Source organism: Diplotaxodon limnothrissa, linkage group LG6 (genome assembly GCF_057381915.1).
Source record: "Diplotaxodon limnothrissa isolate DT_005_m linkage group LG6, D_limnothrissa_male_GT1.1, whole genome shotgun sequence".
NCBI classification, from domain to species: domain Eukaryota; kingdom Metazoa; phylum Chordata; class Actinopteri; order Cichliformes; family Cichlidae; genus Diplotaxodon; species Diplotaxodon limnothrissa.
Genome location: NC_140601.1, coordinates 21,405,897 through 21,429,348, shown reverse-complemented (window position 1 = coordinate 21,429,348; position 23,452 = coordinate 21,405,897). Strand labels below are relative to the sequence as shown.

The following is a 23,452-nucleotide window of genomic DNA, read 5'->3' as shown; positions in this document are numbered from 1 at the left end:
CAGTCTTCCCAGGAGTGGATATCCCAGCAAATGTATACATAAGTTCATAAATGTATTAAGAATAAATAGCTAAATAAAACAAGAGCAGTTAGCATGTTAAATGTTTACATTCATGGCAATACAAATAGAAAAAGCCTGAACAAGTATGGCTTGTTTGGAAGGGTGTCAAGGACAAAGTGTCTTCTTTCCAGGAAAACCATGACAGCACAACTTAGGTTTACAAAGCTGAACAAATCACAACTCCTGTAGAACAATGTCCTTTGGACAGATTGGAGCAGAGTGGAGATGTTAGGCAATAATGCAAAGTGCCACATTTGGTGAAAACCAAACATAGCATATCAGCACAAACACTTCAGGGGTGATGAGGGGTGATGATTTGCAGTAGTTTGCAGCCACAGGGCCTGGGCACCTTGCAGTCAGTTGACCATAAAGTCCTCTGTATACCAAAGTATTCAGTAGTCAAATGTGAGCCCATCTTAGCCAAAAAACTGATCATGCAACAGGACAATGAATCCAAGGAGACCTGCAAATCTACAGCAGAATGTCTGACAAAGTAAAGAATTGTAGTGTTGCAATGGCCGGTGTGTCATGTACTGATATGGCTATGTCTTAAGGTGATGACCTTTGAACCGGATGTTGTTGTCCGAGGGAAGCCCCGTTAAGTGGCTAGTTGTAAGATGGACAGTGTTCAATAAAGCAACGTAAAGACCGTGCTTTATGTCCTGATTCAATTCAGAGTGCTCTGCCTAATTTAGTAATAAGGTGAGCATACAACAGGTGTGGTGGGGCGTTACGAGAGCTGTGCATGAACCAATGAATGCAAACCTCAATGAAATGAAGCACTCTGCAGAGTCGGCCATAATTCCTCCACAGTGATATATGACACTAGGACTTTATAGAACCCATGGGAAAACCTTTCATATGACTTTAAAGTAGAATAAAAAATATTTTTGATCTATGCTCAATCATCCAGGTAAGTAAATCTGTACTGTTTATAAGGTTTCGGTGGATGAGTGACAAAATGTTTCTCCCACTGAAAACGTTACATCCATATGAACACTAAAAAAATATATATATAATTTTGTTAACTGTAATAGATTAGGCCTAGAATTTTCCCCCAGTGACACACTATAAGCCCCTACCACCACTTCTAAAACATCTGTTTTCGTAATAATAAATAGATGTGCCTGATTTTCTGTGTGATACGATTATCAAATTCATTGTTTAAGGACCAGTAGCTCAAACAAATGGGCAAAAAACGTGTTTTTATTTGCTTATTTTTAATGTGCCAAATTTCTTTGAAATCCAATAGAAAATAAAAAGTATTATATGGTTATATGACTATATATAGAGCATTGATAATAAGTGAAAATCCATTTGAAAGAGATTGCCGTGGAAACACCAGTGAAGACTCCACAACAGTAGGTGGCGCTTGCTGAAATTGTGTTACACAAATACGAAAAGAAGAAAACACTTCGGTCGGAGAACTTGCAGCACAGGAATCAGGAAATATAACCTGCCGGGTAGACCTGTGCCCGCGTTAATTGTTTCACAGAAAGCCACATTTTACCTTTAAGATGTCAAAAAGACATCGTTTGGATTTGGGTGATGACTACTCCTCCAGCAAGAAGAGGTCCGACGGGTGAGTGAAGTCCCACAGTTATCGCTCTCAAACTAGTCGGGTACAAGCTAACTGCTAGCTGCCGCTCTCGGTCACCATGGATGGAAGATGGGAGCTGAGAAAATATAACCCTAAGCTGCTCATGCTGCAGCTCTGCTTTATTCGCTGTTTCTTGATAGCACCTGAATGATCGTGCAGCGCGAACAGAAACGTGCTAAGTGCTTGTATTAAAAAAAAAAATACCGTAGACGTTGGGCTAACAAACGAAGCATCAACGTTACCTTCATCGTAGCGGGGGCACGTGTGTTTGGCTAACGTTAACATAGCTCCTTATCTAACCCGTGTTGGTTCATCTAGCCAGCCGTGGCTTCGATTTAAAAGACTGTGATTTGGTTCTTAAAATAGCCATCTAATGTTGTACTATACTAGCTGCGAATTAAAATTGTCTTTGGCGCCGATTAAGCTAGCAGAAACTTTAGCGTCTCTTAGCACTCACATGTTTTACGTTGTGCTCGTGTGTGTTTATTTCAGTGAAAACCTCCATAACAGACTTACAGATGCGAAAGAAATCGTGGCAATTCTTTTTAAATTTGCAGGATTTCATTGAGATTGACTGTTCAAACTACCAGTAAAAGTAGGCTAAATATTGACAGTTTGCAAATAAGTAAATTGTGACCCATTTATATATATATATATAAACTTCAAAGCCCTCAAAGTATTTGATGTGATGTTAGAAACATTTGCTGTAGCTGTGTGTGCTTGTTAAACTGACAGTGTGCACCCACTGCAGATATGTCAGTATCTGTCTAAATGCAAAAGTAAACGTCAGGTAGTTTAGAAGTGGCACTGCTATAAGATCATAATTTAAACAGACTAGTGTCAGGTTCGTATTATAACTTTAAAATATCACAACACAAAATCATAAGTATGAGGACAGCGATGTAGAATGCAAAGGAGTGACAGTTGGGTTCAAGGTGGGCGTGGGATTACACCAGGGATCGGTTCTGAGCTCCTGCCATGGTGATGGACAGACTGACAGATGAGTTCAGGCAGGATCCTCTGTGGACTATGATAACAGAGGATGGATCTGCAGAGAGCAGGTGGAGGAGAGTCTGGATAGAAAAAGAATGAAAGTCAGTAGAACTAAGACAGAATACATGTGTGCGTGAATGAGAGGGAGACAAGTGGAAAGGTGGAGTTACAAGTAGTAGAGATGGTAAAGATGGATGAGTTTAAATAGCTATGAACTGAGGAAAAGAAATGTGAAGAAGAGAGTGCAGGTAGAGTGGTGTGGGTGGAGACCAGTGTCAGGGGTGGTGTGAGACAGAAGGATGGAAGCAAGAGTGAAAGGGGACATTTATGAGACAGTTGTGTAACCTGCTATGACTCTGATTTGGACATGGTGGCACTGACAGAAAGGTAGGTGGCTGAGCTGGTGATGTCAGGTTTTTATTAAGAGTGACCAGAATAGGCAGTGCATTAGAGGGACAGCTCAGGTTAAGCAGTTTGGAGACGAGGCAGAAAGAGGAGGGATAGTAGATATCATACTCAACATCGTTTGTGCAATATGTTTCCAAGCATGAGGGAATCAGGAGGACCCCAGACGAGGTTCATGGATGTAGTGAAGGAGGACTTCATTACATCCATGGGTAGTGTAGTGGGTGCGATAGAGGAGGATGCAAGGGATAGGGTGAGATGGAGGCTCACTATGGCAAATAAATTTGCAATAGGCTGTCATTTAGTGCCTATCAATTAAAGTGGTGAAAAGGTCGGTAGACAGTTTAAACATGTTGAACGCATCAAGCATGCTTGAATATGGGAAACATTGGACAATGTCCCAACTTTACTCTCATTGCCCTGAGATTGCAAACTGTAACCTGATTATTTCTTTTACAATTAGAATGTTGACAATGATGTGCTGTTCTAATGTTGACAGGAGAGACCGGGACCGTGACAGAGACCGTGAGGACCGTTCGAGGGATAGGGACCGAGACAGAGACCGTGATCGGGACAGAGACCGGGACAGAGAACCAAAGCCATCTAGTGCCCCATCTAACAGCACACCCGCTGCTTCAGCCTTACCACCGCTCAAGCAAATGGTCCTACAACAGCAGATCAACCCATTCACCAACCTGCCCCATACTCCCCGCTACTATGAGATCCTGAAGAAGAGGCTACAGCTTCCAGTGTGGGAGTACAAGGAAAGCTTCACCGACATCATCACACGTCACCAAAGCTTTGTGCTTGTTGGAGAGACTGGCTCCGGCAAGACAACACAGGTATGAAGTCAAGTGCATTGGTGCGTCTCTTATGTGTCAGTAATCTTGTGCTACCCTTACTGAAAAAAGCCAACAGTGTGATGTAGAGCTGGGCGATAGAACGATAACGATATGTATCGCGATATAACTTTTACTCGATAGAGAAATTAAGCTATCGCGATAGACCTCGCCGCTCTTGTCCTCAAAAAAAAAAAAAAAAAAAAGGTCAGCCAATCCAAATTAAGTAGCGCAGAGCCGAACCAATCACAGCCGCAGCGTCACGTCGCGTGACTTGTTATGTACAGCACAAGTGCCAAGCCGCACGTGTGTTTGTTTGGGAAGCAGCCAGCGGGTAATGGAGCCAGCGCGTAATGGAGGAAATGAGTGTGCCGACTAGAAAAATCAACCGAGCGTGACCGAAGAGAAAACAGATGATGGTTCCAATGCCGGAGAGATTGTCGAACGGAAGAGCCATAGAAGTTCTGTAGTTTGAAGGTATTTCAGCTATTTCAAGTCTGACAAAAATAGAGTAGCGTGCACTGTAAATTGTGCCGAAAGCAAGTCTGGAAATACAATAAACTGGTGCATGCGTCACACTGCGCCACGTTATTGTTTCGGTGAAATGAATTTCTACAATACTGTTACTGTTAATTCTACTCTCTGCAGTGTTTAAATGCTTACATATACACACACAGTTACTGTCCCTCCACACTTACGACTCGGTTCTGCTTCTATGCCCCAGCTTTGTTTACTTTTTCCCACCGAGGCTTCTAGACTTCTGATTGGCCAACATTTCTGCACGGTTAGGAATCTAGCGCCACCTGCTGCTTTGGCATGTTCATAGCAGCGTTTTCCTTCATTTCTGCCTTTATGTGTGGACGGGATTATTTTTTAAAACGAAAATGGAAAATCTCAGTTTTCAAAAATACCCGTGTACGTGTGGACGTAGCCTCAGTCTCTGACTGGAAGCGCTAATTCGTCATTCGGCTTTTATCAGACTAAAGTAACTGTTAAAACTGTTTGAAAAGCTAAGCTATACAACAAGGAGAGATTGAGAATTTCCTTTTAGTTCTCAGTTTATTTGATATTGACAAAAGTTAGTCAGTTTTGTCTGTTCTTCTGTAAAACAAACTAAGATTTATTTTTAGAATTAATATTTTGTTTCTAAGTGGAATTGACAATTTAGTCTGTTTCGTTTGTTCTATTTTGAAACTTAAACGCTTTAGCGGCTGCCTTTTGTGTAGTTTGCAATATTTGCCTTTATTTATCTGAAAAAGTCTCATGTTCCTTAAGTACATCTACCCTGTTGAACTTATTATGGGAAATAAATATTTAAATAAAAACAAGCTGCTGATTATTTCACATTTTACTTGTGAGCAACGGCACATTTAAATCTTACAAATATAGTTATTTGGCTTATATCGTGATAGATATCGTTATCGCCTGAAATGAAAAAAACATATCGTGATATGAAAAAATCTCATATCGCCCAGCTCTAGTGTGATGGCACAGTGTAAATGCATATCTTTTTTTTTTTAAATTGATTTGGTTTTATTAGATTCTCTGCAACCTTTGATTAAATCTGCAGATCCCACAGTGGTGTGTGGATATGGTTAGAAGCTTGCCTGGTCCTAAGCGGGCAGTAGCCTGTACTCAGCCCAGAAGAGTAGCAGCCATGAGTGTGGCTCAGAGGGTGGCGGACGAAATGGACGTCATGCTTGGACAGGAAGTTGGCTACTCCATCCGATTTGAGGATTGTAGCTCTGCCAAGACTATATTAAAGTAAGTGGTGCTGTGAGTGAATGAGATGGTTTGATTCAGAGAATCTGCTTTTCACTGGCACAGAGCAGCCCAACCTAACAAAGCATTGTTGTTTCTTCAGGTACATGACAGACGGTATGTTGTTAAGAGAGGCCATGAATGACCCACTGCTGGAACGATATGGTGTGATCATTCTGGATGAGGCTCATGAGAGAACTCTGGCCACAGACATCCTGATGGGAGTACTGAAAGAAGTGGTTCGTCAGAGATCAGATCTGAAGGTATTTTTTTTTTTTTCTTCACCCAAGTGGGATGTAATTTTAATGTATCTATGTCTTTACAAACAGGTGCTTCCTAGATTAAAAAAAACCTAAAAAAAACCAAAAAAAACCCCCCAACTAATCTAGCTGATTTAAAAACAAGATTTAATTTCTACTCAGAATATTTAAAACATTTAGTAAGGAAAACAAAAGCAGGTGTGCCAGGTGAATTATGCTTCTTTCTAGTTGCCTCAGAAGTTGGATGTTGGATTTAGGAGTGACACCACTCACAAGTTGAGTATGTTCCAGTAGTAAAGTTAGAAACGCAACGAGCAGCAGGATTTGATTAGCCATTCATGCATCAGTAGGAAATGGACAGTTCAGTAGGAAATATCACTAATGGAGCATGTCAATGGTCATTAGCCATGTTAAATTAAGCAGTGTCTACTGGAGGTGGCCTTTGATGCTTGCCATGGTTGTAATTTGTTATCACTTTAGTTGTCCCCAGAAAATGTAATTTTGCACACAAAGCTGGATTGGATGTGGCCACTAAAGACGCTGGTTAGAATTCCAACCAGGGACAAAGACCAGAAGAGACAGGAAGTCAGAAATTGGGACAGTGTGGAGAATCTGGTCAATGTAAAAAAACAAAACAAAAAAGAAACCTGGGGTAGGCTAAAACCTCCACTTTTAGAGGTTTCTGGTGTGATGTGAAGTTGTGTGAATGACAGAAGAAAATGCAGATGGGGTATTTAATGTATAGAGAAGGATGATTGCATACATAGGAATTTTCATAAAAGCTCCATCTTTTGTTACCATGTAATAACATTAAGAGCACTATACAGCTAATATCATACAGAGATGATACCATTGCAGATATTTGTAAGATTTAAGTATTTTATATACCCACATATAAACTTTGTGTGCAGGTGATTGTCATGAGTGCCACACTAGATGCTGGGAAGTTCCAGGTGTACTTTGACAGCTGTCCTCTTCTAACTATTCCTGGACGTACACATCCTGTTGAGATCTTTTACACTCCGGAGCCAGAGCGGGACTACCTTGAGGCGGCAATCCGTACTGTCATCCAGATTCATATGTGTGAGGAAGAGGAAGGTGATTGTCTTCTCTTCCTCACCGGTCAAGAGGTAAAGCTCATAATTCTCAGGTTACAGTTCCAGTAGACTTTAATTTGAAGCAGCACACCCTCCACTGATTCAAAATGCAAGGTTATAATACTTTTTTTTTTTTTTTTTTCTTTCAGGAAATTGATGAGGCATGCAAACGGATCAAGCGTGAGGTAGATGACCTGGGTCCTGAGGTCGGAGACATCAAAATCATTCCACTGTATTCCACGTTGCCTCCACAGCAGCAACAAAGAATCTTTGAGCCTCCTCCTCCAAGGAAGCCAAATGGTGCAATAGGAAGAAAGGTACAAGTTTGAAATAAAGTCAAGGAGATTAAGGTTTTAAAATGCATTTCCTGTAAATTTGCTGAAGGTATTACATTCGCAGATGGTTTTTAAGGCTAGTGGAGAATAATGATGACCAATAACATTCATTTTGTACATCGGTTTTAAAGTTATTGCAGTTTCACGTCATTTACATAGTTGTCTTTATTATCTCAATAGCCTGCATTGTAAGATGTAGGTTGTTTTTTTTTTTTGACTGACACTAGGGGGCACTAAAGTATTCCTGAAGTCTGATTCTGGGACGCAAATGTTACCCTGTGTGTATTACAAATGGAAAGAAAAGAAACTGATTTCTGATAAGGCACAGTAGATCAGACCAAGGATAATATATAACAGAATTCTTATGTCTTTAAGAAAAATGCACATTCAGGCCATTTGTGGCAAATAAAAAGTGCCAATACTGTGCTGTGGCCTAAATATAATGGATGAGTTTTGCTTTTGTGTGCAGAAACCCCTTTTAAACAAACAAACAGATTCTCACCTATCAGGTTTCAAATATTTTACATCACTTTGCTTCTTCCCTCAGGTTGTGGTGTCGACAAACATCGCTGAGACTTCTCTAACAATTGATGGCGTGGTGTTTGTCATTGACCCTGGATTTGCCAAACAAAAGGTAGACCAAAAGTGACTCACCTGATTGCTCAGCTTTATGATTAGTTTGGTCTCAAGTGATGTGAAAGTGACTGAAATGTAGATGTTTATGATTTTGTTTTTTGTTTTTTTCATCTCATTGTAGTAATCTATCATGAGAGCTGTTGTACCTAAACATGCTTTGCCACGTGTGTCTAGGTGTACAATCCTCGAATCAGAGTGGAGTCTCTGCTCGTTACAGCCATCAGTAAAGCTTCTGCCCAGCAGAGGGCAGGACGAGCTGGAAGAACACGTCCAGGGAAATGCTTCCGTCTCTACACAGAGAAGGCCTACAAAACAGAGATGCAGGCAAGTGATTTTGTTGTTGTTGAGGTTTGGATAAAGGCATCGTAAACTGTGAAGGACCTTGTATGTCCTTCACAGGGGACACACAGATTTTCAAATGCACCTGAAATTTTGGTTTGGAGGCTTTTGCAAAGAAGCGGCAGTGTGAGTCACAGAAGCCCAAAATGACATCAGCTCATCAAATGAAAGGAAACTTTATACCGAATACTGAGTTATGCTGGACTAACCTGATTCCTGAAACATTGAAATAAAGTTATATTGTAGTAAACTTTCCTAAATTAGAGGCATGCCATCAGACTGCTGCCTTCATATGGATGCAGCAGTGTCAAGAAGTAAGAGTTTACACAGTGTAAATACTGCAGACGTCACTTCACATTCATGATCATTTGTAGATCACGCGGATTGCTTGAATGGTGATCACTCAAGCACAAAGATTTAAACTCTTTGCTGCCTTCGAAGTGAACAATCTGCCATATAAATTCAGCGTTATGTCTTCTCCACAGTTTGCCCTTGTACATAGGTCGCTCATGTTGTGTGACAAAGCCTCTCAGACATTATGCTAAGAGCTCTGCCCTTGTTAGCACCTCATATCCCCTCACTTCACCACATCAGGTTAATCTTTGTGCTGCTCGCTCCTTCTTCAGGATAACAACATTCATTATATTTGACTTTATTATCGTCCCTTTTTAGGATAACACATACCCTGAGATTCTTCGCTCAAACTTGGGATCTGTAGTGCTTCAGCTTAAAAAGCTGGGTATTGATGACCTTGTCCACTTTGACTTCATGGATCCACCTGGTAAGTCAGCCTGCAGTCTTATTGTGAACTGTAAGTAGTCCTTTTATGCTAGTTAGCCATGGCTAGCTGACCTCACAGTCTCTCCTCCATGCAGCTCCTGAGACGTTGATGAGGGCCCTTGAGCTGCTTAACTACCTGGCAGCTCTCAACGATGACGGTGACCTGACGGAGCTGGGCTCCATGATGGCAGAATTTCCTCTGGACCCCCAACTGGCAAAGATGGTCATTGCGAGCTGCGAGTTTAACTGCTCCAACGAGATCCTTTCCATTACTGCCATGCTGTCAGGTAATGCCCAGGACTGGGCTGACATCTTACTTGCCTGTTGTAGGCCAAGTCCCTTTGGGTTAACACTTCTGATTACAGGTAGTGTTAAAAATAATCCCAATGTACGTCCAGTTTGTGCACATTTTCTACTCCTCTAAACCAGCCATTCCCAAAGTCAAGAGTGCTGCGGCCCATTTAAAACACAGAATATCCCACGGGGCCCACCAAGTCTTATCTATCTCTTGCATAATAAATTTACTGAATAATGATGAGATGTATAGAAAGCTTATTAAAGAGGTGCTATTATCCTTTTCTTTATTCTGTCTCATGTATAAAAGGTACTGTCAAACTGAGGGATGCTCATAGAGCTGGGCGATATGAGATTTTTTCATATCACGATATGTTTTTTTCATTTCAGGCGATAACGATATCTATCACGATATAAGCCAAATAACTATATTTGTAAGATTTAAATGTGCCGTTGCTCACAAGTAAAATGTGAAATAATCAGCAGCTTGTTTTTATTTAAATATTTATTTCCCATAATAAGTTCAACAGGGTAGATGTACTTAAGGAACATGAGACTTTTTCAGATAAATAAAGGCAAATATTGCAAACTACACAAAAGGCAGCCGCTAAAGCGTTTAAGTTTCAAAATAGAACAAACGAAACAGACTAAATTGTCAATTCCACTTAGAAACAAAATATTAATTCTAAAAATAAATCTTAGTTTGTTTTACAGAAGAACAGACAAAACTGACTAACTTTTGTCAATATCAAATAAACTGAGAACTAAAAGGAAATTCTCAATCTCTCCTTGTTGTATAGCTTAGCTTTTCAAACAGTTTTAACAGTTACTTTAGTCTGACAAAAGCCGAATGACGAATTAGCGCTTCCAGTCAGAGACTGAGGCTACGTCCACACGTACACGGGTATTTTTGAAAACTGAGATTTTCCGTTTTCATTTTAAAAAAGAATCCCGTCCACACATAAAGGCAGAAATGAAGGAAAACGCTGCTATGAACATGCCAAAGCAGCAGGTGGCGCTAGATTCCTAACCGTGCCGAAATGTTGGCCAATCAGAAGTCTAGAAGCCTCGGTGGGAAAACGTAAACAAAGCTGGGGCATAGAAGCAGAACAGAGTCGTATGTGTGGAGGGACAGTAACTGTGTGTGTATGTAAGCATTTAAACACTGCAGAGAGTAGAATTAACAGTATTGTAGAAATTCATTTCACCGAAACAATAACGTGGCGCACAGTGTGACGCATGCACCAGTTTATTGTATTTCCAGACTTGCTTTCGGCACAATTTACAGTGCACGCTGCTCTGTTTTTTGTCAGACTTGAAATAGCCGAAATACCTTCACACTACAGAACTTCTATGGCTCTTCCGTTTGACAATCTCTCCGGCGTTGGAACCATCATCTGTTTTCTCTTCGGTCACGCTCGGTTGATTTTTCTAGTCGGCACACTCATTTCCTCCATTACGCGCTGGCTCCATTACCCGCTGGCTGCTTCCCAAACAAACACACGTGCGGCTTGGCACTTGTGCTGTACCTAACAAGTCACGTGACGTGACGCTGCGGCTGCGATTGGTTCGGCTCTGCGCTACTTAATTTGGATTGGCTGACCTTTTCTTTTTTTTTTCTTTTTTTTTGAGGACAAGAGCGGCGAGGTCTATCGCGATAGCTTAATTTCTCTATCGAGTAAAAGTTATATCGCGATACATATCGTTATCGTTCTATCGCCCAGCTCTAGATGCTCATATTGAATAGGCTAAAGTTTTAAAAGCAAAGATCCACATTTGTGTGAACAAACCTTGTGAGACACAATCTTGAACTTCAGACTGCTCTAAATGATTTCCTCTTGATTTCTGAGGTTTTTCCCCTACTCCTGGCTTTGTTTGATTTCAATGAGAGCAGATAACGTTAATATGATTATCTAAGCCACGTAGCTCTGGCTGTGAGGACATCAGCCCCCATCAGAATTGAGGGGTAACAAATGAATAATAAACTGACTCATGCAAAGCTGCTCTTGTAGAGACCAAAAAAAGAGATCTGGGGGTCACTTATGCCCCTTTTAAGATTTAACAACTAAGCGCTGACTTAATGTTTACGGAAGTACTCAGAAAACAAGTGCAGATCGTTTGTAGTGCCTTGTCCAGGATTATGACAACTGAACAGGCTGATATTTCAGATGCTTGTCAATACATATATGACACATTTCATGCCAGTATTAGTCACAACTGATGTTATTTATATTGAATCATATATTCATCAGGGTGGTTTGTTGGAGAGTTTATTTTTGATTTTAGTACAAATAAGGAAATAATGAATCAGTTGGAAAAAGACAATAAAATACTCATATTTCTGTTTTGTTTTTTTGCCACAGGCATGTAGGTCAATACGACTTCATATATTAAGTCTTAACTTTAAATCTCAGGTTTTTGTTTGGGTTTTTTTTTTCTTGCATTTTTGTTAATAGAAAGCAAGTTTTTCACGAGTGCTTCATCATTAAAGAAAGTGGATAGGGCAGGCACCACTTGGACGTTTTTCATATTTATTGAATTTTCTTTTTTGAAGTAACACTTTAAAAATTAATGTTGCACTGTAGAGTAACATGTAGCTCAGATGTGTTTCAGTCTTCCACTTACTAAAAGGCCTAACACTCATGTAGCTAAAGTAAGATCTGTGAGTTTTGGAAAGGTTCAACTTTGTTGGTGTCCCTAACACTCTGCAGTTGTGTGAAAACTCTTGTTTTACAGATGTGGTTAAATGACCCCTCTCTACGAGCTAGTAACCATTACAGTTGGGAATGACCATGAGAACAGACTGCAGCTCCCTCTTATAGAGCTTGTGGTCCTGCCCTGTCCCAAGCAGTGTCGAGTGCCCTAGCATCATAGGCTTTGCTGCATTTTTCTGTGAATGTTTGACTCATCCCTATGGGCGGCTTTGTTGGGGCCCATACCAACCTTGTTTAGTCCCACAGTGTTTTGTCCGTCCTACGGAGGCTAAGAAGGCAGCAGACGAGTCCAAGATGAGGTTTGCTCACATTGATGGAGACCACTTGACGCTGCTCAACGTCTATCACGCCTTCAAACAAAGTGAGCATCAGTCCACGTTTTATTTGGATTTCTGCATGATGAAGTTAAACCTGCATTAATTTGTTTTTTTTGTTGTTGTTTTTTTACACACACTTTATGGTCAGCAGAATAAGATGAAAGTGCAACATATGAGCTTTTAAAGCTAAAGAAAACGTGCTGAAGAAAGATGTGTTTATAATGGAGCAGTAGAGTGGTTGAATGTTATATCATATGTGAGCATTCGTACAGAAAAATACAGTAGATGAATACAATGAGAGTTGTTAAAACAGTCACAGGTGGCTTCTGGATAACCAGCCTGAGCAGAGATTTCAAAGACAGCACTGACTCTGCTGACCAGATTTCCTCAGGCAGTTTATTCCAATGCTTCAGGGATCTGACTGTGAATGTTCCTGGAAACAGATGAACCTCTCTGTTACATACAGGCTAGTATGCAACAGAGAGGTTTGAGGTGTTGTGTGACAAGACTCAAATGTATAACCTATTGAGAGCTACTGAGGTGACAGGAATATGCGTTTTTGTGTCCTCATGCATCATTTTGGTTTAAAATGACTAATTCAGTACATGATTTGTAGACATTTATGCTTGAAAACATGTTTCATCTGACATATTTTAAAGATAAAGAGTCATGATCTATTTTTTATTAACAACTCATTTGGGGATTAGTTCAATTTTGATGATCTAGTTAGCACCTTAGACTTGAATGTGTCTCATGCCTTTTTCCAGACCATGAGTCTAACCAGTGGTGCTATGACAACTTTGTCAACTACCGCTCGCTGATGTCTGCCGACAATGTGCGGCAGCAGCTGTCCAGGATCATGGACCGCTTCAACTTGCCTCGTCGGAGCACGGAGTTCACAAGCAGAGATTACTACATCAACATCCGACGGGCGCTCTGCACCGGCTTCTTCATGCAGGTGAGCAGACATAATAGATTTGGAGGAGGAAGAAGAAGGAGCTTTGGGATGCTTTGAGGACGGTCTGTTGTTCAGTTTGGAATCAAACGCACATGAGTTTTGTTAAAACCTTTGCAGCCATAAACCGAGACACAGTACAGCGAAAAACGTGTATATTAGGAAAGCTGCTTTTGATTTTGAATGGATCTAAATTATTCTGTTACCCCAATTTTCTAATGATTGATTTATCTTTTCAGCCCAGGTAAAAAATGTGGTCAGTGTTCCTCTCTGGCAGTAAACTGAAGTCTGCTATCAGCCTGTTAGTGGGCTTAGTGTTGAAAAGGATTTTATTGTTATCCTTTTTCAAATTATTCTTTTGGACCTCCCTGCAGGTGGCTCATTTGGAGCGCACAGGCCATTACCTCACAGTGAAAGACAACCAAGTGGTCCAGCTGCACCCATCTACAGTCCTGGACCACAAACCAGAGTGGGTGCTCTACAACGAGTTTGTCCTCACCACCAAGAACTACATCCGCACATGCACAGACATCAAGCCAGAGTGGTACGTGTACAGACAATAAGATCTCACTAAAAGCTGTTATTTTAACATGTGTTGCGTTAGCTGAATGACGGGGTCATCCATGTTCTCCTGTCTCTGTTACAGGCTGGTGAAGATTGCACCTCAGTACTACGAAATGAGTAACTTCCCACAATGTGAAGCTAAGCGACAGCTGGAGCGAATCATTGCCAAACTAGAGAGCAAAGAGTATTCCCAGTACTGAACAACAGCCAACAAGTGTCCTGGAAAAACAACTGCTTACTTTAGTTTTAGATCTTTCTCTCATTGTATCTTAATGTTTCAAATTTGACTTTTTGATTATTTTTTAAAAATATTTTCTTTGCCCCCCCCCCCCCCCCCCCATCAATGTTAATTCTGTAACTACGTGTACCGTCAGATAAAATGTCAACAACAGTGGTTAGACCCGGTCGTAATTACTGAAACGGAATAACAAATGTGTTATTTAGATGTGGTTGAATTTTGTTTAGGAAACTGCTGAGTCATAAACGTTTGTGCTTGCTTTGTTTCTTTAAAACAATGAGCTTTGACTTCATTTCTCTGTATAAATTAATTAGTAAAGTCAGTTATCCGAAAGACAGTTTGATCCGTGGTTTTTGTGCTTTTGTCTAGGTGCTTTTGGTTGACTAAATATGGAAATGAAGGTTGGGTAAAGTGAATCAGTACTTGAACACCTGCTGTTTAAAAAAGAATGATCTACTTCAGTGCAGCGTTATGTTTATGCATAACATGACTTTAGAAATTCTGGGAAAATCCAATAAACGGTTTGGACTTCGACTCAGCCACAATATATTTTTTTAGGAACAAAAGGAAAGTAAAATGTAACAGATTTAATGAAACTCAGTTTATTGGAAATATAACACTAACAATAATTTCTCACCTGGAAATGGTTCTCAAAGTAGACATTAGTAGGACTAAAACAGAAAAATGTAAAAGTTGTGCGCATTTTAATGAAACTGCTGCTTTATGCAATCATAGTAGTAGTGGTAGTGTAATTATTTGATTTGGTTATTTGAAATCCTTTAAAGTTATGCAGTTTCTAGAGTAAACTGCACTTGAGTTCACAGAATAGACTGCACTTTGGCTGTAGAATATCTGACGGGCCGAACGAGTTCATGTCAGAGATTCTTTACTACTGCTTCTGTTCAATGTCTTCTATGGTCTCTGGCAGGCACCTGTTGCGGGTCTCTGAAAGGGTCCTTGCTACTATTCCCCCGAGTACAGCCACAAAGCAAAAGATGACCTGTGGCAGCTCCGTCCAGACCTCATCCAGTAAGAGGATCATAGGAGCCACAGCTACGCCAAACCGAGCCATGAACGAGTTGTAACCCATACCATTCTGCCTGAAAACATAAACATATTAGTCTTAATCAGAGGATCTTGCAGAAAAAGCGATGTCCTGAAGAGTTTATTCAAAAGCAGAAGATTGGAATTAGGCGTGTAGAGTTACCTTAATACAGTCGGGTACAGCTCAGAGCTGTATAGCACTAGAGTGGCAAAGGATGCTGAAGAAAACCCTTTTCCAATGATGGCTACCACAGTCGTGGCGACCGACATTTCTACAAAGAGCATCAGAATCACGATTACCGCCAAATTTGAACACAAACGAAGATGGTGTGTTAGTGTAACGGTACAAAAAGGAAAAAAAAGATTTAAAATGCTGTGCAACAATATTGAGTGATCCCTCATTTCTTTTTGATTTTCCATTTTCTTTTGATTTATCACATGTAGTTTATTTCAAAGCTGTAAAACATACAACATTACCACCATTCCCTAAGTTGGTAGTGACAGCAGTGTCTTCTTGAAAAATATTTTTTTAAAACAACCCAAATCTTAGATCAAGCCTGTGATCAAGAAGTGCCTACCTTTTGGTATCACAATATTGATTCCAAGACAAATGGCAGCCATCAGCAAAGTTCCCACCATAGTGTGTCGCCTGCCTATCTTTTCCAGTAAGTAGAGGACTGCCAGCTTGGCAGGAAGTTCAATTAATGCATAGGTAAACTGAGTGAGATAGATGTTGAGCCCGAAACCTGTGATCTTGAAGCTGATGCCGTAAAATGTAGTTGCAACGCAAAACCTAGGGACGGAGAAGGAAGCGGCTCGTTAGTGAACAATCTGTTGGTTTACAATTTATACACAAGATTCAATACACTGTAAAGCCCTGGGAATGCAGACCATAATATACCAGTACGCAGGGCCAGTTTCCTCATCTCAGGTGTCCGAATCAGGTCGAGGTAAGAGTAGGTTCGATCTCGTTTCTCCGTCGTAACAATGGTGGATAGTGTCTGAAAGAATTCAAAGCCATTTGAGGGCAAGCTTCCATTTGCAACAATGCTGTGAAGATCAGAACAAAACCTACGATTACATTTAAATAAGAATACACTGTATTCTTTAGTGCCTTTGTTCACCTTCTTTGTGTGTAATTAGTGCCTATAATAACACCATAATGGACTCTACTTGGCTCCCTTGACTTAACCATCTGGAGCTTACAAACCTCTATTTCCAGTGTGTGGATCGACTCTTCTGTCCGATTCATGTTGGCACAGTTTTTCAGATACATCTGAGCTTGCTCCAGCTTTCCATTGGCAATCAGCCACCTAGCTGACTCTGGCATCCACCTAATGTTAGGGGGGAATTATTATTATTATCATTTTTAACCCATATGTAGGCCTATTGCAATGCAGCATTTAAAATAAAAACAAATCTCAAATATCTGTTCAGATTGAGAGACATAGTGAAGACTTGATAGAAGATTTTGAGCTAATAGTTGACCAATGAAGCTGGTTTTAATAAAACAGATTGCAGAAGCCATGACAACAGACAATGGTTCAAACATGGATGATAATAAGAAGAAACCATACATTCAGAATCTAAATGTCACAGACTATAAAGAATTATGGTTCAGCTAAAATTTATCAGTTCACTGTCCCTGTGGTCATCACACTGCTTCATTTTAAATTTTTGTCAAGTTTTGTCAGTTTTCAGGAGTTCAAAACTTCACTTGTGAGGTTTCAGGGAGCTTGACCTTTGACCACCAAGATCTATTCAGTTTATCCTTGAGTCCCAAGTTTTGTAAAGCATCAGATACGTAGTCTTTGTATTCAGTTAATTATTCTTCCTTCAAGAGTCAAGTGTCTACACTTACCCAAAATCACTTCCCTTGAAGGCCACAATCCCAGAGTTTTGTTAAAATTTCATAACTAATTTCATAACTAATCTATCAGGACAAGGACAAGCAAGGATATGCATGCCATTTTTTGTTTCATATATGCAGTGGCAAGCAAGTGTTTAGTTACGGAGGAATCATCAAATTATTTCAATGCTTAAATTTTCTAAATTAAGCTTTGTTGTAAAAGGCAGAAATTGGGGTGCTTAAAATTTTACTATTACAACATTAGTATTATGTTATTAAATCGGTGCGCAAAATATTTTTAATCTGTGTTTGTCCTTCAACTCATGCATGACTAGATCGATGCTGGATGTTAACCAGTTACAGACTTCCAGGTGAAAGCGATTAAAGTGTACTGAAATGAGCCTGTGTTTGATAACATGCCTTAGTCATACCTCCAAGTGAAGATGGCCAAGATTAAAGGTAATGTAACACTGATTATCAGCCTCCTCCAATCATTCACAAAATAGGCAATAAGTGAAAACACTGTATTTCCAAACGTCCAGGATAAACTGTCGATCACTCCCACAATCTTCCTGTGTTCAATGTCCACCCACTCCACACCTGAAATAAACAAGCAGTCGATTCATTTCTTAAGTAGCTTAATTAAAGAAAGCTTTTAGTATGATGCTTATCAGCAGCCTTAGAGGGGACACAATTCAAAGAACTTTTACATGAGCTGAAAAAATGTTGTTGCGCGCACACAAGCCAAAAGAGAGTGGGTGCCTCTATCCTCTATAATGCAATATAATACTGTAATTTGGGAACGAGTTTCTGTCTTTTATGCAAACATTTGCAATACAGTGTGCTCTCTCTGCGTCCCCCCCACAGAGTTGAAGCTGAACAGGCGTCTGCAGCAGCTCATTTTGATCTTTTTTTTTTCTCATTTTTAAATTACATTACTAAGCATACGGCACTACTCGTACTGCAAGTCAAAAGTTCACAGGACTACTGACCAATGTTCCCTCTAAGCTGCACGCGTGCGCAATTGCGCACTGCTGGCACGGTGTCTGCGCACAGTAAATCTGCGTTGCGCACGGAAAAAAAATCTGACCTGAATTGAAATTAAAATTAATACTTTAACACTTCTGTTTTGCAGTGTTAGTCAGTGAGTGACTGGCTGCTCCCGTATGGGATTAGAACGATGCCACCTTATCCCATAGTCCAGCCAATAATGCGATTCACATTCATATATACGCAGCTAATCAACGTCGTTGACAGGCTATGACAGCGTCCTTATGTGCCGACACCGGTGTTTTAGCCAGCAAAGCGGCGTGGCTGATGTGGAGTGAAGCCACATTAATGACAACGTGGACAACCATTGGAGATGTGAGCAGGACAGACAGAACAATTGACGGAAAAAGTGTGGACTTTATACCAGTTTTTAAATCGTGTTGATAGGCCACGTAAAACCAGAATTGTGATAAAAAAAATGCAATGTTTGGTTTTCTTCCTGAATACTATCGTTGTTTATATTTACTGCGGGAAGAAACTGTAAAAACAGCGTTTTATAAGGAAAACGAAAAAAACCCCACCCTTTCCCATTGGTGGAAAAATGTACCATGTCGACCAATCAAAAAATGATATGGCAACAGTTGTTTAGGAAGGGGGAAGTTTTAGGAGTGACGGCGGTGTTTTGAGATGTGAGAGATTTGCGACGTTTAGCGCAAATCTTGTGTAGTTAGTGTGTAGTGTAGTCAATAGTTTTGTTGTGTGTGTCAGAACAATGAGGCGACTGCTGAATGTTACAGGTGTTACAGGAGTGATACATCTCCTGTTGTCAGGCCTGCAGGAATCAGGCTCCTTTATCTCATAGTGGACAGAAATTATGTTTTGGAGTGGCACAAATAATTTGTGTGGCATCAGATTTGATGCAGAACAGCTGATTGTTCTGTAAATAGCTTGAAATGTTTATTTAAAAAAACGCCTTGGCTGCATTTTTAGGTAAACAGCAGCAAAAAATGTTGTTGTTTGCATAACTCAGTTACTTTTTTGAAGAACTAACTATATAATTAATTGCCCAACATTGGTCATTATATACTGTATTTTGCAGACAGAGAGTTACAGGACTCTCTCCCAGACCACAGACTCAGACTCATAATACAAGTCAGAGCTTTATAAAAATTTTTTTTTAGAAAGTTGTGTTTTCAAAATTGGAGTTCAAGTTATTTTTACTTCTAATAGTTTTAACATACTACACAGATCATGAACAAGATTTCTTTTTAAATAATTTCATTGTAAGTGGGCTAAAGCAGTTAATTAAAAATAGTCTAACATAAATGCTGTAATTTGATTATTTTAATAAACCATGTAACTTGGATGGATTCGATGCCGGCGTGACCACAGTGCACACGTCTGATGTCGCTCACAGTGGTCCAAGGGACCGCTCAGGGAGTTTGTGCGTTTGCTTAGACACATGAAAAATTAGAGGGAACATTGCTACTGACTAAACACTGCCTGCTATCATGACCTGTTACGTGTAATCAATGTGTGCAAAGCTCCTCTGTTCTAGAAAAAAAAAAAATAGATTTAAGATTTTTTTTGCGATTACATTTAAAGCTTGCTCACAGCAGTCAACATGGCATTGAAATAGTATTATATATTTTCTCCTCTGTGGCTTCTGAAGTGAAGCTGATATAAGAACGGATACAGTGTATGTTTAGATGATGAAATGAAATAATCACTGAGGACTGCTGAAACGATGACGATGCCTGTGATGCAGAAGCCAGTAAGGAACCTCAGGACCATGAACATCATGTAGGAAGTAGAAAAGGCGCTTGCAACAGCAAACACCATCCCAGACACGTATGATACCAGCAGCATGATCCTTCTGCCATACCTATGGAAAAATCAGAAAGTCTCAATCTTTGTTTTGTTTTTTTCAGTAGCTGGAACACTGGAAATCGCTGATACCTGTCGCTCAGGCTGCCAAAGGCCATCGCTCCAAACATGACTCCAACAAAGAAGATGGTAGCAGTTGCTTTGTTTTTCCCTCTTCTATCACACACCAAGTCCCACTTGTACAAAGAAAAAAAAGATGCTATTCTACATTTGGTTGTGGGATTATTTAATAATTAGGAACAAATACATTTTAATTTATTTCACAATAGAAAAAAAAGTACAAAAGAATCACCTCTGAGGTCAGAGTAGACTTGAAAGTAGTGTTATCGTACACCCATCCATTCTGGCACGGCACTTTACGCGCATCAGTGATGTGGGAAGTGTTAAATAGCAGATGATATTGAGGCTCCTGGAACATCTGACAGGAGCTTGGAGTCCCATCCTGCTGAACTGGAATAGTAACAAGAAGCCTCTCTGTCTGGGATAAATTCATAAAAATACCCACATCATCCAGAGAGCTGATGTCACAGTGATGAGAGGGAACAGCTGCAATGAAATTGTTGAGCATGAAGTGGCAAGGCAGAGTGAAGCGGCCGATGAAACTGATCACAATGATCATTATCTGAAATCTTCCAAATCCGTTAATATCAGCAAGAACATTCTCAAACTTCATTGTGGCCTCCTGCTGTAAACGAAATGTCTTCCTTTAAGGTTAAAAAGAAAAGGAAAGTCCTCAGTTGCTTGTAGCCTATATCCAAAACTAGCAAATCTTTGTTTGATTTGCTTCTGGACTATCTGTAATAAGTCAGTGTTTTACCTGCCTTAACAAGTTAACTAATGTTTATCTATGTGACTGTAAATAGAAGCTCGCTCTAGTCTACTGCAGGCTCTCCATTGTTGACACAGCGGAATGACTCATCAATAATAAAGAAACTGCGATTCAGTGGAAATTTATGGGCAAACATGGGAAAAAGACAATTTGCATTTAGTGGTTTTTGACCACTTTTTATTTATTTCCTTTAAATAATATAACAAAATAGCAAAAGTAGCAATGAAAAAAAAGGCTATTGCTGTTACAAAAATGTGAGACAGGGTTCAAAGTCCTGTTACAGCAGGACATGAGCAAAAACAATAGGAATAAATTAAAAAAGCTGATGGAAAGCATTTTAAAGACATCAAGCTCTATTACATCATTTTATCTTTTTTTTAATAGCATCTCTGTTTCTTATTTTGTAAGGGACCAGCAGCAGTTAGGACTGATCAGTGCGCTAAGACTAAAGTTCTATGAGGTAATACTGTGATCTGTTGAAGGCACGCCAAATAATAGCATATATACCGGTATATTTTTAAACCAAAATGTCACCTAATAAATTACTAACTACACCGTATGGTATGACCGGCTCTTGCTGGCAACATCTGAAACTTTTAAGGTGATTTGAAGTAAATTCAAACTGTAGCAAAATGTGGCAAATGTGGGCCACAGGAGCTGCTGCAGTTTTTGTGCTGATGATAATGCCAGTGGAGGTTTGGAGCTCTGCAGCTGCTGAGTCAACCACAGAGTGCAGGTGATTTTTATGCCAACTTGGTGACCCTGCTCTGTACCTTTACATGGTCTGCCACTTTATGGCTGTGAGTTGCTGCAGTTCGTAAACGCTTCCACTTTACAATAATGCCGCTTACAGCTGATCATGGAAAATCTAGGAGGAAAGACCAAGGTCATCTTTTTAAAAACAGGCCACATGGCTAGGTTCTTGATTTTACACACCTGTGGCAACTGGTGAAAACATCTGAATTCAAAGATTAGGAGTTGTGGCAAAAGACACACTTTTGTCCATATATTGAGGAATGAGGAAATTTTAAATCTTGTGTGTTTTTATTATTTAGTGCTGTAGGACTGATGTGTTTGTCTTATATGCAGATCTTTAAGGTCAAAGGGCAGTTTGTCAGAGCAATAGAAATGTGGTTATTCCTATTGTATTTTAAACCACAGGATTCATGGCAGCTATCATGTACAGGGAGTGCAGAATTATTAGGCAAACGAGTATTTTGTCCACATCATCCTCTTCATGCATGTTGTCTTACTCCAAGCTTTATAGGCTCGAAAGCCTACTACCAATTAAGCATATTAGGTGATGTGCATCTCTGTAATGAGAAGGGGTGTGGTCTAATGACATCAACACCCTATATCAGGTGTGCATAATTATTAGGCAACGTCCTTTCCTTTGGCAAAATGGGTCAAAAGAAGGACTTGACAGGCTCAGAAAAGTCAAAAATAGTGAGATGCAGCAGTCTCAAAATTGCAAAGCTTCTGAAGCGTGATCATCGAACAATCAAGCGTTTCATTCAAAATAGTCAACAGGGTTGCAAGAAGCGTGTGGAAAAACCAAGGCGCAAAATAACTGCCCATGAACTGAGAAAAGTCAAGCGTGCAGCTGCCAAGATGCCACTTGCCACCAGTTTGGCCATATTTCAGAGCTGCAACATCACTGGAGTGCCCAAAAGCACAAGGTGTGCAATACTCAGAGACATGGCCAAGGTAAGAAAGGCTGAAAGACGACCACCACTGAACAAGACACACAAGCTGAAACGTCAAGACTGGGCCAAGAAATATCTCAAGACTGATTATTTTAAGGTTTTATGGACTGATGAAATGAGAGTGAGTCTTGATGGGCCAGATGGATGGGCCCGTGGCTGGATTGGTAAAGGGCAGAGAGCTCCAGTCCGACTCAGACACCAGCAAGGTGGAGGTGGAGTACTGGTTTGGGCTGGTATCATCAAAGATGAGCTTGTGGGGCCTTTTCGGGTTGAGGATGGAGTCAAGCTCAACTCCCAGTCCTACTGCCAGTTTCTGGAAGACACCTTCTTCAAGCAGTGGTACAGGAAGAAGTCTGCATCCATCAAGAAAAACATGATTTTCATGCAGGACAATGCTCCATCACACGCGTCCAAGTACTCCACAGCGTGGCTGGCAAGAAAGGGTATAAAAGAAGAAAAACTAATGACATGGCCACCTTGTTCACCTGATCTGAACCCCATTGAGAACCTGTGGTCCATCATCAAATGCAGAGATGGGCAGTAACGCGTTACTTGTAACGCGTTACTGTAATCTGATTACTTTTTTCAAGTAACGAGTAAAGTAAGGGATTACTATTGCAAAATCAGTAATTAGATTACCGTTACTTTCCCGTAGGAACGCTGCGTTACTGCGTTACTAAAACCGTGATTTTTTTTTTGCGAGAATGTCTCATGACAGTGACGTAAGCAAGTGCGACGTTGGTGACAGCAGCTGTGTGCAGATCAACAATGGATAATATATCGAGTGCGGGAGAGAGTATGAGCGTGCAGCGTTTAAAGTGTGGAAGTACTGACCTTACTTTGAGTTTGATTCCATAAAAAGTGACAAAAACATTAGCGTCCATCGTGCGTGGGAAGAAAACTTCTTTTTACAGCGAAAAAAACCCCTAAACTTCCGAGCAAGCACCGAGTAGCTACGAC

General features: G+C 40.3%; 2 protein-coding genes across 2 annotated transcripts; one reads left to right on the top strand and one right to left on the bottom strand.

Moving 5' to 3' along the window:
* Positions 1–1,487: 1,487 nt before the first annotated feature.
* On the top strand, positions 1,488–14,365 carry LOC146630515 (ATP-dependent RNA helicase DHX15). Its single transcript, XM_085356956.1, has 14 exons — positions 1,488–1,642; positions 3,558–3,900; positions 5,468–5,661; positions 5,762–5,921; positions 6,830–7,048; positions 7,165–7,332; positions 7,898–7,984; positions 8,161–8,310; positions 8,998–9,106; positions 9,201–9,392; positions 12,352–12,474; positions 13,198–13,388; positions 13,760–13,929; positions 14,032–14,365. Exons 1-14 carry the CDS (start codon positions 1,578–1,580, stop codon positions 14,147–14,149), a joined length of 2,289 nt encoding a protein of 762 aa, XP_085213082.1. The 5' UTR covers positions 1,488–1,577; the 3' UTR covers positions 14,150–14,365.
* A 494-nt stretch (positions 14,366–14,859) lies between these two features.
* LOC146630514 (solute carrier family 22 member 7-like) lies at positions 14,860–20,761 on the bottom strand. Its single transcript, XM_085355905.1, has 9 exons — positions 20,250–20,761; positions 20,030–20,133; positions 19,801–19,955; positions 17,512–17,680; positions 16,442–16,565; positions 16,123–16,232; positions 15,810–16,024; positions 15,395–15,503; positions 14,860–15,287 (listed from the first exon to the last, which is right to left on the bottom strand). The coding sequence occupies exons 1-9, from the start codon at positions 20,628–20,630 to the stop codon at positions 15,077–15,079; spliced, it is 1,578 nt and encodes a 525-aa protein (XP_085212031.1). The 5' UTR covers positions 20,631–20,761; the 3' UTR covers positions 14,860–15,076.
* Positions 20,762–23,452: the final 2,691 nt, after the last annotated feature.